The sequence below is a fragment of the Engystomops pustulosus genome, chromosome 3, assembly GCF_040894005.1.
Source record: "Engystomops pustulosus chromosome 3, aEngPut4.maternal, whole genome shotgun sequence".
In the NCBI taxonomy this organism is placed as follows: Eukaryota; Metazoa; Chordata; class Amphibia; order Anura; family Leptodactylidae; genus Engystomops; species Engystomops pustulosus.
In genome coordinates, this window is record NC_092413.1 from 146,593,207 (window position 1) to 146,606,170 (window position 12,964).

Genomic DNA, 12,964 nt, shown 5'->3' on the forward strand with positions numbered 1-12,964 from the left:
GAAATTTCTGGCTCCAATTTAAGTGTTATGTTGGAGTTTCATGACAACCAACTGTTCTGACCGCATTGTATGTTAATTAAAATTTTTGTCTGTTTTGAACAAAAAAAAAATCAAATCTGTTCATTGTTAATTCCCCCTGACAGAAAATCTGTAAGTAAGCAGTTGGAATAGATTGTACAGGATTCCAAATGGGCCTTCTTTTGGAATGGTTTATTATTGTAGGGGAGTAATACATTAGTAAGGACACTGTCAGTTTCCTCACCTGGAGCAGAACCAGCCTTTTAAATTCAAGGCGGGTTAGTTCACTAAAAAATAAACATGTACAAGGAATTAAACAGAGCAGTCACGCTTCAAAATTGTGAAATTAACAAGCTGTTTCCTTTTTTAATTTTTCATATATGGACTAAATCTCTTGGTAGAATATTGGGGCTCCATATGCATTTTGCCTTTTATAGATGGTGGATTTTTAAAGTATCAAGCCATATTCTGTGTATATTTATTTATATTTATTTTTAGCAGTCCAGCTTTGTCTGGTATGAGCTATTCCGATATCAATCATTTATCCCATTACTTTTGGTACATGCTTAAAGGAGTTGGCCACTAATCTTCCAGGGGTTGAAGGAGGGCCGCACAGTCATTAATGTCTGCACAACTGGCATAACCACTCCCATGTTAGTAGTTGGAGGGGTGTGTGAATGTTTCAATGGGGGCAGCAATGAAACTTGGGAAAACCAGTTTTACTTTCATTTATCCCAGAAGATGGCCATTGAAAAATACAACCTATACTGTAAAATAAAAATCAAATGGAAAAGTAGCAATATTTAAAGAAATATTGTTAAAGGACATCTACCACCAGGATAAAGGATTGTAAATGAATCTCCTTTTCTTTTAGTTTCTTGTGCCCTGATTTTTACAAAAAAAGCTTTTAATATTATGCAAATGAGCCTGAGGTGCTCAGAGCTCCATAGATATTATGGAGGTTAAAGCCCTTGGGCTAATTTGCATAATTTTAAAAGCATTTGTTTCTTAAAAGCAATGGCATAAGAAGCTTAAAGAACAGCAGATCCTGCCAGAGAAGGCAGACACCAGTCTGTAAGTGTACTTGGTTCACAATCCTTGATCCTAGCGGTATATGTCCTTTTAAGGGTTTTGAAATGACCATGAAAATAAATGCATCTGCTGGGGCAATTTTGCGGCATACTTTTAGGGCGACTGTTAGTTTATAGCTAAATTCTAAGGAGAAAAAATTAATCTCTTTTGAAAGAAATTGATTTCCAATTGTTGAATAGTATGAAATGTAAATGAAGAATAGGAATCCTGCTAGATTTTAAATGAATGTTTTCTCTTCTTAATGAAAGAAGATACCAGGTCTCTAATCCGCCTGTATTCCTACTCATGTGAGCCTTTTGCAAAAGCCTAATCCTTCATTTCAGATCAAAGCAGTTGATATTGGCAACAGAGCTTTAAATGTAGCATTTGGAGTGTACAATGTTGGATCACATTGCAGAGGATCTAATAAGTAGAGGTTTTGGTTAAGAGTAGGTCTTTAAGATCAGCCAAGATGGTACTTGCTGCCAATCCATACTTCTGTTGTTTCTTGGAGAGGCAATTTTGACAAAGGAATGATGCTATGCAATCCTTACAAATCTTGCTTAAGCCTATAAAGTTAAAGGGAACCCGTCACCACTATTTTCACAAATACAGCTAGTGACAGGTTCCTATAGAGCTCTAATAACTATTTGACACCCTGCTTGTAGCTAAAAATTATGCCCCTGAGATTCCCATATATTCAACTTTATAGTTTTATCTGGTAACTAAGCATGGCTACATGTAGTCCAGGTGGGCGTGGCCTCCTCGGGCTGAATCCAGCAGCTCCTCCCCATCCCTATCTCTGTATGCTGCTATAATGTCATGTGACCAGGGTGACATCATCGCAGGTCCTATAGCTTTTGTAGCATTAGGAGCTGTACACTAAGCATATATGTCATGAAATCACAGCATATTTTATCACATGAAATCACAGCAGCCTGCATGGAGAGGAGTAGAAGTCCATGGAGGCTGCTGTGATGGTTTTATGTGGTCAGATATGTACATGGGGTATAGTTTTCATATTAAGTAGCTCAAGGACCTTTGATGATGTCACCCTGGTCACATGACATTAGGCCACACCCCCGTGGACTAGCTCCAAAGCTGCATAGATACCAGGCAAGATTATAACTCTGATTTTATGGGGATCTGAGGGGAACAATTTTTAGCTAAAAGCAGGGTGTCAGATAGTTACTAGAGCTCTATAGGAACCTGCCACTACCTCTATTTGTGAAAATAGTGGTGACGGGTTCCCTTTAAATTGGTAAATATTGTAATTCTCTACTGACTTTGAACTGTTTAGCTGCTGCTGAAATGCAGAAATAATAATGTAACTTTTTTGAGAATAGAAACCTATGGTTCATGACACATTGCAAATTATACAAAAACTTGATTTTTACAGTCCAAACCGAGCTACCTGGCAATCTTGTTCTACACATTATTTCCAAGCCAGGGCTTTTTCTTATTCAGAGTCCCAACATAGTATTTTCACTCTGAATTTACCAGATAATCTTACTGGTGACTTTGTTTGAACTGCCTTGTAGCGAAGCCTGTTGTACAAATGCACCATTACTGCTAGTTCAGTATACCTTTATTGAAGTTACAATCCATAGTGTATAATGCCACTTTCCATAGCGTCCCCCATGACGGCCCCAACTGGAGGATGACCCTTGACCTCTGTAGGGACAGGAAGCAGAGAGGTTAAATACCCCACCCCGGCATCCGTACACCAGTGGCTTCCTGTCCCTACACAGGGCAGGTGGTAGAGAGAAGTCTCTCCTCATCCCCAGCGGTTGGGACGGTGAGGGGGGACCTAAGTGGCGCAGGGAGTCGTCCCTTACCCTAAGGCGGTCTCGGCCTCGATCGGACTTCGGTCCTTTCCTCTGCCACAAGCAGAGACGCCATTTTCTCCGGCTCTGCCCGCAGCTCTGCGCAGCTAAGGACACCCGGAGCGTGTCCATCGCAGAAGTCACGTGGAACCGGCTGCCGTCCGACTCTGGTGACGACTTCCGCCGGAAATGACGGGACCGGATGTGACGTCACGATGGCGCGGCCCGGAAACAGGAGCGTGGAGCGGTAAGATTCAAAAGCGAGATAGTCATGTTGATCTGAGGTCTAACAGTCGCTCCTTTAGCCCTGACTCAAGCATACCCTGAGATCGGACGCTATTCTAGGCATTTCCAGCCATCAAGGTCGGTTACATGCTGTTTTGTTGCCTCATATGTGTCTTATCCAGATCCAGGCCTATATACATGTGTGTGTCTCTCTTAGGGACCTGTGCAGTATATCCCTCATTTCAAGATACCTCAGGTACTCCTTTATTTGTATTCCAATTGGTTAATAGCAGAATTTATTTCACTTTCTGTTAAAATGTTTAGGCTTACTGATACCTGTGGTCCCACAATTGGGAATATGGAGACGCATGGCATGGAGGCTGCGAGTCTGGATCTCTTATCCTTGAACCCTGTAAGTAGGGTTAATTAGGGATAGGGTGGTGGGTCACCCACATATCCCTGTATTATCACATAGGGTCCGGTTAAGGACTAATTACTTCTCCTTCTCCTTGGTAGGAGCCCAGGGAAAAGGAGAAGGATAAAGGGAGAGCTAAAGATCAGTCGAGCGCGAAAAGAGCCGCTTCAAGGAAGTGCAACATGTGCTCAGAAAAGCTCCCTGCAGACTACAAAAAACCAGTCTGTAGAACCTGTGTGGATAACCTACTCAGAGAAGAGAGGTCTTCTTTTGTGGATGAAATGCGCAGTTTTATAAGGGATGAGGTTAAAACATCTATAGCTTCATCTATAACAGCTCTTATACCTCAAGAGCCTCTGCATAAAAGACAACGAGTTATGGAATCCATGTCAGACTCCGCATCGGACTCGGAAGGGACCAAGGAATCTATTGATATGGAGCCAGGACCATCCAATTCAGCATGTAAAATGGAATCTAGATATTTACTAGCTTCAGAAGATCTGGAACCACTTCTAAAGGCTATGAGGGATACCCTCAAGATCGAGGAGATAGAGGAAACTAAATCCATTCAAGATGAGTTATTTGGACTCCTTAAGGTTAAGAAGAGGCGAGTGTTTCCCATAAATAACACTCTTAAGGAGCTGATACTTGAAGAATGGAGAGAACCGGAGAGTAGAATCTCCATTTCTAGAGAGTTTAAAAACCGTCTCTCCTTTGATGAAACAGAAGCAAAAATTTGGAACTCTACCCCCAAAGTCGATGTTCAAGTCACCAAAATGACTAAAAAGACGGATCTTCCATTCGAGGATGCAATTCAGCTAAGGGATCCTCTGGATAGGAAGGCGGACAGCCTTCTAAAAAAGACATGGGAATGTGCCATGTTGAATCTAAAATCTAATATTACTACGACGTCCATGGCGCGCACTCTGTTTCATTGGATTTCAGAATTGGAAGGTCATGTTAGAGACGGCACTCCAAGAGAAATGTTATTGGGCACATTCTCCACCTTAAAAGCAGCTACAGCCTTCATTGCAGATGCCTCAGCGGAGGGAGTAAGGATAAGTGCCAAGGAAGGGGCACTGTCAAATTCGGTTAGAAGGTCACTCTGGCTTCGCCAATGGACCGGTGATTTCAGGTCAAAATCAAAGTTATGTGGAATTCCATTCGAGGGGGAATATCTTTTCGGTTCGGAACTCGACACGCTTTTGGAGAAGGCGGCGGATAGGAAAAAGGGGTTCCAGGAGTAACCCCAGGAAACAGCCCTTTCGGGACGCTAAGGACAGAAAACAGCCCTTTAGAGGGAAAGGCAAGCAAGGTAGATGGAGCTACCCTAAAGGAGGGAAAGGAAGAGGCTTCCTACTCAGTGCCAGCAACTCTGCCCCGGCTTATAGAAAACAATGACGCCAGGGTGGGGGGAAGACTGTTAAAGTTCCACTCTCAATGGACTCAAATAACATCAAACCCCTGGATACTAAGTATTCTTCGGGAAGGTTACCATTTAGAATTGACTTCTCTTCCTCCCAGAAAATTTGTTCTGACCAAGCAGCCCTCAGAAAATCTCTCAGACTCATTGTGGTTGGAGATACAAAAACTAATTCGACTGGACGTCATCATCCCGGTAGCTCAAAAACAGTTAAGAGAGGGACACTACTCCCCCCTCTTCTTAATAAAAAAACCGAACGGTGCCTTCAGAATGATTTGCAATCTAAAAAGATTAAACAGCCATATACTCTATCGAAAATTCAAGATGGAAACCGTGAGCTCGGCTGTCGTCCTGATACAACAAGGAGCATTTATGTGTACAATAGACCTGAGAGATGCATATTACCATGTGCCGATACATCCAAAATCTCAGAAGTTCCTCAGATTTGCAGTTCGATCGCCTTGGGGAGAAGAGGTCCACTACCAGTACAAGGCACTGCCCTTTGGGATTTCTTCAGCCCCAAGGACATTCACAAAGATCATGGTCGAGGTGATAGCTTATCTGAGGAAAAAAGGGATACTAGTCATCCCCTACCTGGACGATCTGCTAGTGGTGGCCGGTTCAGAACAGGAGCTAATACGCCACCGAGATATTACAAGGACAATCCTACAACAGTTAGGATGGATGATAAATCTGGAAAAATCCAGACTAGTCCCAAATACAAAAGTCGTGTTTCTAGGAACATTGTTGGATTCGATCCAGCAGATGTCCTTTTTGCCACCAGAAAAAGCAGCAAGACTGAGACAACAGATTATGACGTTTCAAAAAAGGAATCATTGCACAATAAGGGAAGCCATGAGGATACTGGGGCTTATGACATCCTCCATTCAAAGCGTACAGTGGAGTCAAAGTCACACCAGAGCCCTTCAAAACTGGGTTTTGACCTCCTGGGACAAAAATCCCCAACACTTGAATCAGAAAGTCCAGATATCGATAGCAGTCAAGCAGTCCCTGGAGTGGTGGACAGATACTTCAAACCTGGAAAGAGGAGTGTCATGGCATCCCTGGCCAGTGATAAACATTCAGACGGACGCAAGTCAGTCAGGTTGGGGAGCAGACATAGCAGGGCGACCCATTCAGGGGCTATGGCCATCGACAATCAGATCCCGTTCCTCGAACTTTCGAGAATTAAGAGCTGTCCTGGAGACTTTAAGAGCCAGCACTCAAAGCCTGAAGGAGAGCCATATAAGAATTTACTCAGACAACACCACCACAGTGGCGTATCTCCGTCATCAGGGGGGTACCAGGAACCCAGATCTCCTCAGTCTCTCAGACAAAATATTTGCTTGGGCAGAAGCAAACATCTGCTCTCTCTCAGCCACCCATCTAAAGGGGGAAAAGAATTTAATAGCGGACTATCTGAGTCGTCAGACTATAGACCACAACGAATGGTGCTTGAACGAGAACATCTTTCTACATCTCACACAAAAATGGGGACAACCAGTGACAGATCTCTTTGCCTCCAGCAAAAATACCAAGGTTCCCCATTTCTTCTCTCTGGAACCAAATACTCCGTTTGGCCAGAGGGATGCCTTCAGTCAAACTTGGAGTGGGCCTCTAATGTATGCTTTTCCTCCTATACCTCTCATAGCGAGAGTTGTTCAAAAGATCAGAGAAGACCAAGCGAAAGTTATTCTCGTTGTTCCCTGGTGGCCAAAGAGGAACTGGTTTCCGTGGCTAGGGAAGATGGCATTAGAAGAACCTGTCAGGCTGGAACCAGTAAACAATCTCCTATTCCAGGGTCCAGTGTACCATCCAAATCCACAGGCTCTCCAGCTCTCGGCGTGGATCCTGAAAGGATGTTGCTGATTGCCAAAGGACTGTCAAGCGAGGTAATTTCTACACTTAAAGCAAGCCGCAAACCAGTCACCCACAAGATCTATTCAAGAATATGGGGTAAATTTGTATCCTTTTGTGGTAGGACTCCTCCTAACCAACTATCCCCTAATATTTCACAGGTGCTAGACTTCCTGCAGGCGGGATTCGACAAGGGCCTAAAAACGAGTTCTTTAAAAGTCCAGATTTCAGCCCTCAGTGCCTTTTTCGACACCTCATTAGCAGAAAACAGATGGATCCAAAGGTTTGTCAAAGCTACTGCTAGACTAAGACCACATATAAAGCAAAATATCCCAAACTGGGATCTTTCGTTAGTGCTAGACTACCTCACAAAAATACCATTTGAACCTCTCGAGACGGTTAAACTCAGAGAATTAACTCTGAAAATTTCCTTTCTCATAGCCATAACAACAGCTAGGCGTGTAGGGGAAATCCAGAGTTTATCAATTAAAGAACCATATCTTAGACTGTGTGAGGATAAAATTGTGCTAATGTTAGATAAAACCTTCACACCTAAAGTAGCATCATCTTTTCATCGTAATCAAGAGATTGTTCTACCTTCCTTCTGCCAGAACCCAAAGCATGCCAAAGAACGGGAGTGGCATACATTGGATGTCAGAAGATGCCTGCTACATTATCTCGAAGAGACCAAATCCTGGAGAAAGGACGACAACATTCTCCTACAATTTAGGGGAAAAAACAAAGGCAGAAAAGCTTCAAAAGCATCCATCGCCAGGTGGATCAGAACGGTCATCAAAGAAGCTTATGATGCCAACAACCTGGACATTTCAGGGACTATTAGGGCCCACTCGACCAGAGGGGTGGCAGCCTCTTGGGCGGAAAAACGTGGGGCCTCTCTAGAGGACATATGTAGAGCAGCCACCTGGTCTACTCACCTGACTTTTGCTAAACACTATAGGCTAGATGTCCAAAGTGCTAGAGACCTAACCTTCGGAAGGAAGGTCTTACAAGCTGTTGTCCCCCCCTAACTATGTAATCTGGTACATCTCCAGTTGGGGCCGTCATGGGGGACGCTATGGAAAAAGAGAATTATTCTCACCGTTAATTCGGTTTCCATTAGTCCACCATGACGGCCCATATATATTTCCCACCCTGTATTTTGATTAAGTTAAAATTGCCTATTTGTTATGTGTGAATTGATAACATACAATAAATGGGTTGCATCCAAGGCCGGTGTAGTTATTTGGTAGCCACTGGTGTACGGATGCCGGGGTGGGGTATTTAACCTCTCTGCTTCCTGTCCCTACAGAGGTCAAGGGTCATCCTCCAGTTGGGGCCGTCATGGTGGACTAATGGAAACCGAATTAACGGTGAGAATAATTCTCTTTTTTTTGGAATATGTAGCTACGCAAGGGGTAGATTAAGACTGCCCTGGGCAGTATGAATATCAAAGCTCCAAAAAGTTAAGAACTCCCTTCCTACATGTGGTAGTAGAATGATGCTTTTTTTGACATTCAAATTATTCTTATTTTCTCCATCCTATTAAATAACCGAGACCCATAAAAGAAGAGTTTGAAAAGAAAGACTAAGCTGTAGGTTATACTGGGCTAACTGGTGGATAGAAGTGCTCACAACTGTTTGTAATTTATTTACATCTAATTGTTACATGTCTTCTTCATGGGAGGAGCGCACATCCATTGAATTAAACATTTAAAGGGCATCGTTCTGTTATCCAAAAAAAAAACAAAAAACCTTGCCTTTGCAGTTTGGAGCCTCCCTTCGGCCTCTTTTGGTATAGAAAGGCTAAGGGCATGAAACGTCTGCATGCGCTTGTATTAGGCAGTGCGAGCTGTACGTGATGGCACCACTGAGCCCTCTATAAACCAACAGAGGCCGAGCGGAGGTAAGGGCGGACCTAAATAGAACCACTTATCCACTAATCTGTATGGCCATTGGAGCCTGTCATCAGCTAAAAATCACATTCCTGGTGACTGGTTCACCTTAGGTTAAACATAAATGTTCTAAAGTCAAAATTGAGGCCATGTATCCTACATATGCAAAGGGACCTGTATCTGAAGCACAATAGCAAACGCAACCCAGCAGCAGAAAAAGTAACAAAACAAGGCCTGGCAAAAGTCCAGTCATGGTCCAATTGAAATGTTGTAGCAGCACCTTTTTCTGATAGCTGTGTGTAAACAAATGCCTATAAAACTTTATGAACTGAAGCATCATTAGATTGGTTGGGCATTCTGAGTTTTTCATGTATGGTTTTTCCTTTTTGGCTCTATTTTTTCAAGACCTTCTAAGGACCATATTAAAAAATAGAATAAAGTAGTTCTGGTCTGTACTGTCCTTGTATTTGTCATTGCCTTACAGTGGAGTGTTTTTTCCCTATGTGAATCAACATTGAACAGTTTCACTCGACAGAACTTATTATACGATCCTCAGCGGATCTGTTATGTTGGCCACAAAAGATGCAGTAAGGAAAAGTCAACTTCCTCAATCTTGGTATGTTTGGTTAATCTGGTCGACACAGACTGGGGCTCATGCTGTGAGCTTGGCCATGTGCCGCTTCCCTTGAAGGGGTATTCCCACGAAGACAAGATTAACCTGTCTCTATCAGTCCTGGTTTACATAATTTAAGTTGCCCAGGGACCTGACCATTAATCTTCTGACTTTAGGATCAGAAAGACCTAGATTAAAGCTACCGGCAGATGAGCTCTTTATCCAGGGGAGCGGTAAGGGGATGGAGGCATATATCTGACTGTATGTTGTGACTGAGATGTAGCAGGCTGAGAATGTAATTGTGTGTTATATGCATCTCATGGATCTCCTCTCTAATCTCTCATTTACCTTCTGAACATTCAGTTGTATAAACCCTGTACCCTGATAATCTAACCACATTTTCGGCGCACAAAGCATGTCACCGCACTAGAGGGTTCATAATGTGTCTGCTTGGAGAGGCCCCACCCACACTCTGGAATTTTGCTCTGACCAGCCTAGGAAGTCATAGGAGCTAAAACTGCAATAAAGCAGAGTAAAATGGTAAAGCAAGGGGTTAAAGTGTGTAAATATCATTAAGGGGTTGAAATTTGAGAATTTTCTATGGGCAAACACCTTTTAAATGTTTTGAGTGTATAATATGGAAGTATCTGAATACTAATATACAGTTTTATAATAATATGCATGTCCCTTTATTTTTTCACAGGAAGGAATGTATCTTCACCATTGATCCTGCCACTGCTAGAGACTTGGACGATGCCTTATCCTGCAAACTACTCCCTGACGGTATAACGCTAAATTAGTTTAATGTTTGATTCGTCCATCTCATCCATATGTTATCTTTTAAACTCTGAAAGCTTTTTCAGTGAATTTACTGATGACTGATAATGTGTAGGTTGAAGGGTGAAAAATCAAAAATAATGTTTACTTGCCATACTCTAGATTCCCATTGCAGAATTGTTTCTCTGTTTTCTGACATTCCTTGCTGGGCTATAATATTGGACAGCTTAGACTGATATAACCAGTGACGTTACCAGGTCCAACTGAGACTATGGATTAGCCACAGCAGCCCTGTGACAGGTTCCAGCGGCTGAGTATAATTGAGTCTGTCGCTGTAAAACTGATTGTTATGTATACATTATAAATGTGTGTTCACATGTTTAGGTGCCTTAAAAATAAAAGGATATCGCTGCATTCATAGTATTATGATTTTCATATGAGTGAAGTTTTAAAAGCTTGGATTCTCCAAATTGTTTAAGAATATTTCTTTGTCACAAATTGTGTTTAAAAACACCCTGGTCCTGGGCCATTTTATGTGCATTATCATTACACTAGTCCAAATATATGAAAACTGATGCAAACTGTGCGGTTTGCACCAGATAATCCATTAGTGGTACACACTTAGTAAATCTGTTTTCGGGGTGTGACACAGTGCACAAAGGTGAAAAAAAAAATTCAACTATTTCATGCTGTTGCGACACAATTTTGGGAAGCACATAAATGTGGCGCAGACTCTGAATAGGAAGTACCATGACCCTTTAGGTGCACAAGTGACGGACAAAATGCATCCAAAACACAAGTGGTGCGAACATTTAAAGGAAACCTACCACTTGAAGTGGCAGGTTTCAGATGGAAATACCGGGCACCTGCTCAGGGTGCGCTGGTGCCGAAGCTTATTTTTGTCAGTGTTTTAAACCGCGGTATCGCGGTTTTTAAACTTTATAGCCGGCGCAGGGAGGTACGCGTTCGGCGCTTACCATGCGCGCGGCTACATAGGAAGTGAAGGAGAGCCACGCGCATGATACCGCGGTTTAAAACACTAACAAAAATAAGCTCCGGCACCAGCTCACCCTGAGCTGGTGATCGGTATTTCCATCTGAAACCTGCCACTTCAAGTGGTAGGTTTCCTTTAAAGGAGTGTAAGCTCCTAGGACAATTTTTTTTTTTTTTTTTTAATGCAAAGTTTTATGTGTATATTATTGTGCCTGCACAAGATTTTTATCTGGGCCACTGTTGCTGCAGAAACGCAACCCCCAGTAGCCAGTATTTTGCGGTACCCTCATTATCCAACCACGGTTTCACTAATAGCTTAAGGTACAACTACTGATGTTGGTAATGTTTAATCTTTAATTTAAGGAGAGCTAATATAAATAAATTCTAAATTTTCTAATCCAAGACATTAACAATTTTGTAAAAAAAAAAAAATTCTGCCTACTATGTGCCTAGATTGAACCAATTTCCAGCTGGAACACAATCTATACAAAGAAAGGGTTAAACCCATGTTCCACCCTTCATAATGCCTTTGGTGGGAATCCTGCCTTCCAGGGTGGCTGAGACTCTGGGACATTTTATTTTATATTTTGCATAGGTGGATCTGCATTCTATTCTTCATATGGTGAACGTTCTGCTGAAGGCTATCTGCGCCCTTGTCGAATTGAATGAATGTTAACCTGAGTTACCTCTCCGGATGAGTGAGACTCCACTACACTTACATGGGATTCTATTTTCTACAGGAACCCTCCTGAGACGATTTCTCATTCAGCAAAGAGCTACAGACTTGGAGTAAATCTTGCCCAAGTATGGAAGCCACAGCGGTCCACCAGGGTCTAGAACACCAATATAAAACTCTTAAGTCAGCAACATTAATGAAATGTCCTTGCGTGTTGCCCATAGAACTAAGTATCATAGTAAAGAAGGTTAGAAAGAGACACCAGTCCATCAAGTTCAACCTATTTAAGGACATTGCATTCAATAGATTGGCCCTTTCCTCATCTCTCTCCACCATGATCCCAAAGTTATTCCTTAGAAGGCCCACACTTTCAGATTTAGTTTGCTATTTATATATTTGTAAAATAATTTGGGGTTATTTTTACTTTCCATGACAATTTAACTTGGTCTCTATTTTTTCTGCTTTTATCTTGAGTTCCTGTGGATCCTCTTGTGCAAGTCATATTAAAGAATAACTCAACTTGAATTATGTTGTGTTCACTGTTACTTGGATAATCCTCAACTTGTAATTTTGACACCCTGTCAGGTCTATTGGTCAAGATATGGTCCAGGAGTCCCCCCTCCATTTTTTGTCTTGTACCAGAAGTGACAGGTAATTGTCTTGTTACTGCCTTCTGACCTTCTGGCTCAGTAGGACCTCCCAATCTTTATCTGGGTAATGGAAGTCCTTCATAAGTACTTCACTGTGCTTTTGAGGCTGCATCTAATCTACTTATCAGCAGTTGCTGTCTCCATTATATTTAGAACACACCCCAAGTAATATTTCATTAACTTTTTTTTTCCCCCTTTACCCATAAGGACTAGACTTTCTCATTTTTCTCACTGATCACACAGAATGGGCATGAGTTTTTTCTTTTACGATTATTTCTAAAAATATTAAAACTAAATCTAAATTAGGAGCCATTCATGGCTATTTTCCAGCCATGTTTCTCTGATACTTATGATATTTCTATTTTCCCTCCAACATTAAGACTCCATCTTGTTTTGTGAGGCTTCCGGTTTTGATGTACATCCATTTTGTATGGTTTTCCCCATCCTTATTCCTTTAAATTTATATACATCATAAATAAATATTTTTTCTGGTCTACCTGTATTCTTAATTCCATCCCCACTTTGCAT

At 42.0% G+C, this 12,964-nt stretch overlaps 1 protein-coding gene across 4 annotated transcripts in view; it reads left to right on the top strand.

Moving 5' to 3' along the window:
* DIS3L2 (DIS3 like 3'-5' exoribonuclease 2) overlaps positions 1-12,964 on the top strand; it is a 228,516-nt gene that overhangs the window by 126,901 nt on the left and 88,651 nt on the right. For all 4 annotated transcript variants that reach the window (XM_072142472.1, XM_072142473.1, XM_072142475.1 and 1 more), the window contains one exon: positions 10,044-10,123. In XM_072142472.1, coding sequence (XP_071998573.1) covers positions 10,044-10,123 — 80 coding nt within the window. The remainder of the gene's footprint in view (positions 1-10,043; positions 10,124-12,964) is intronic.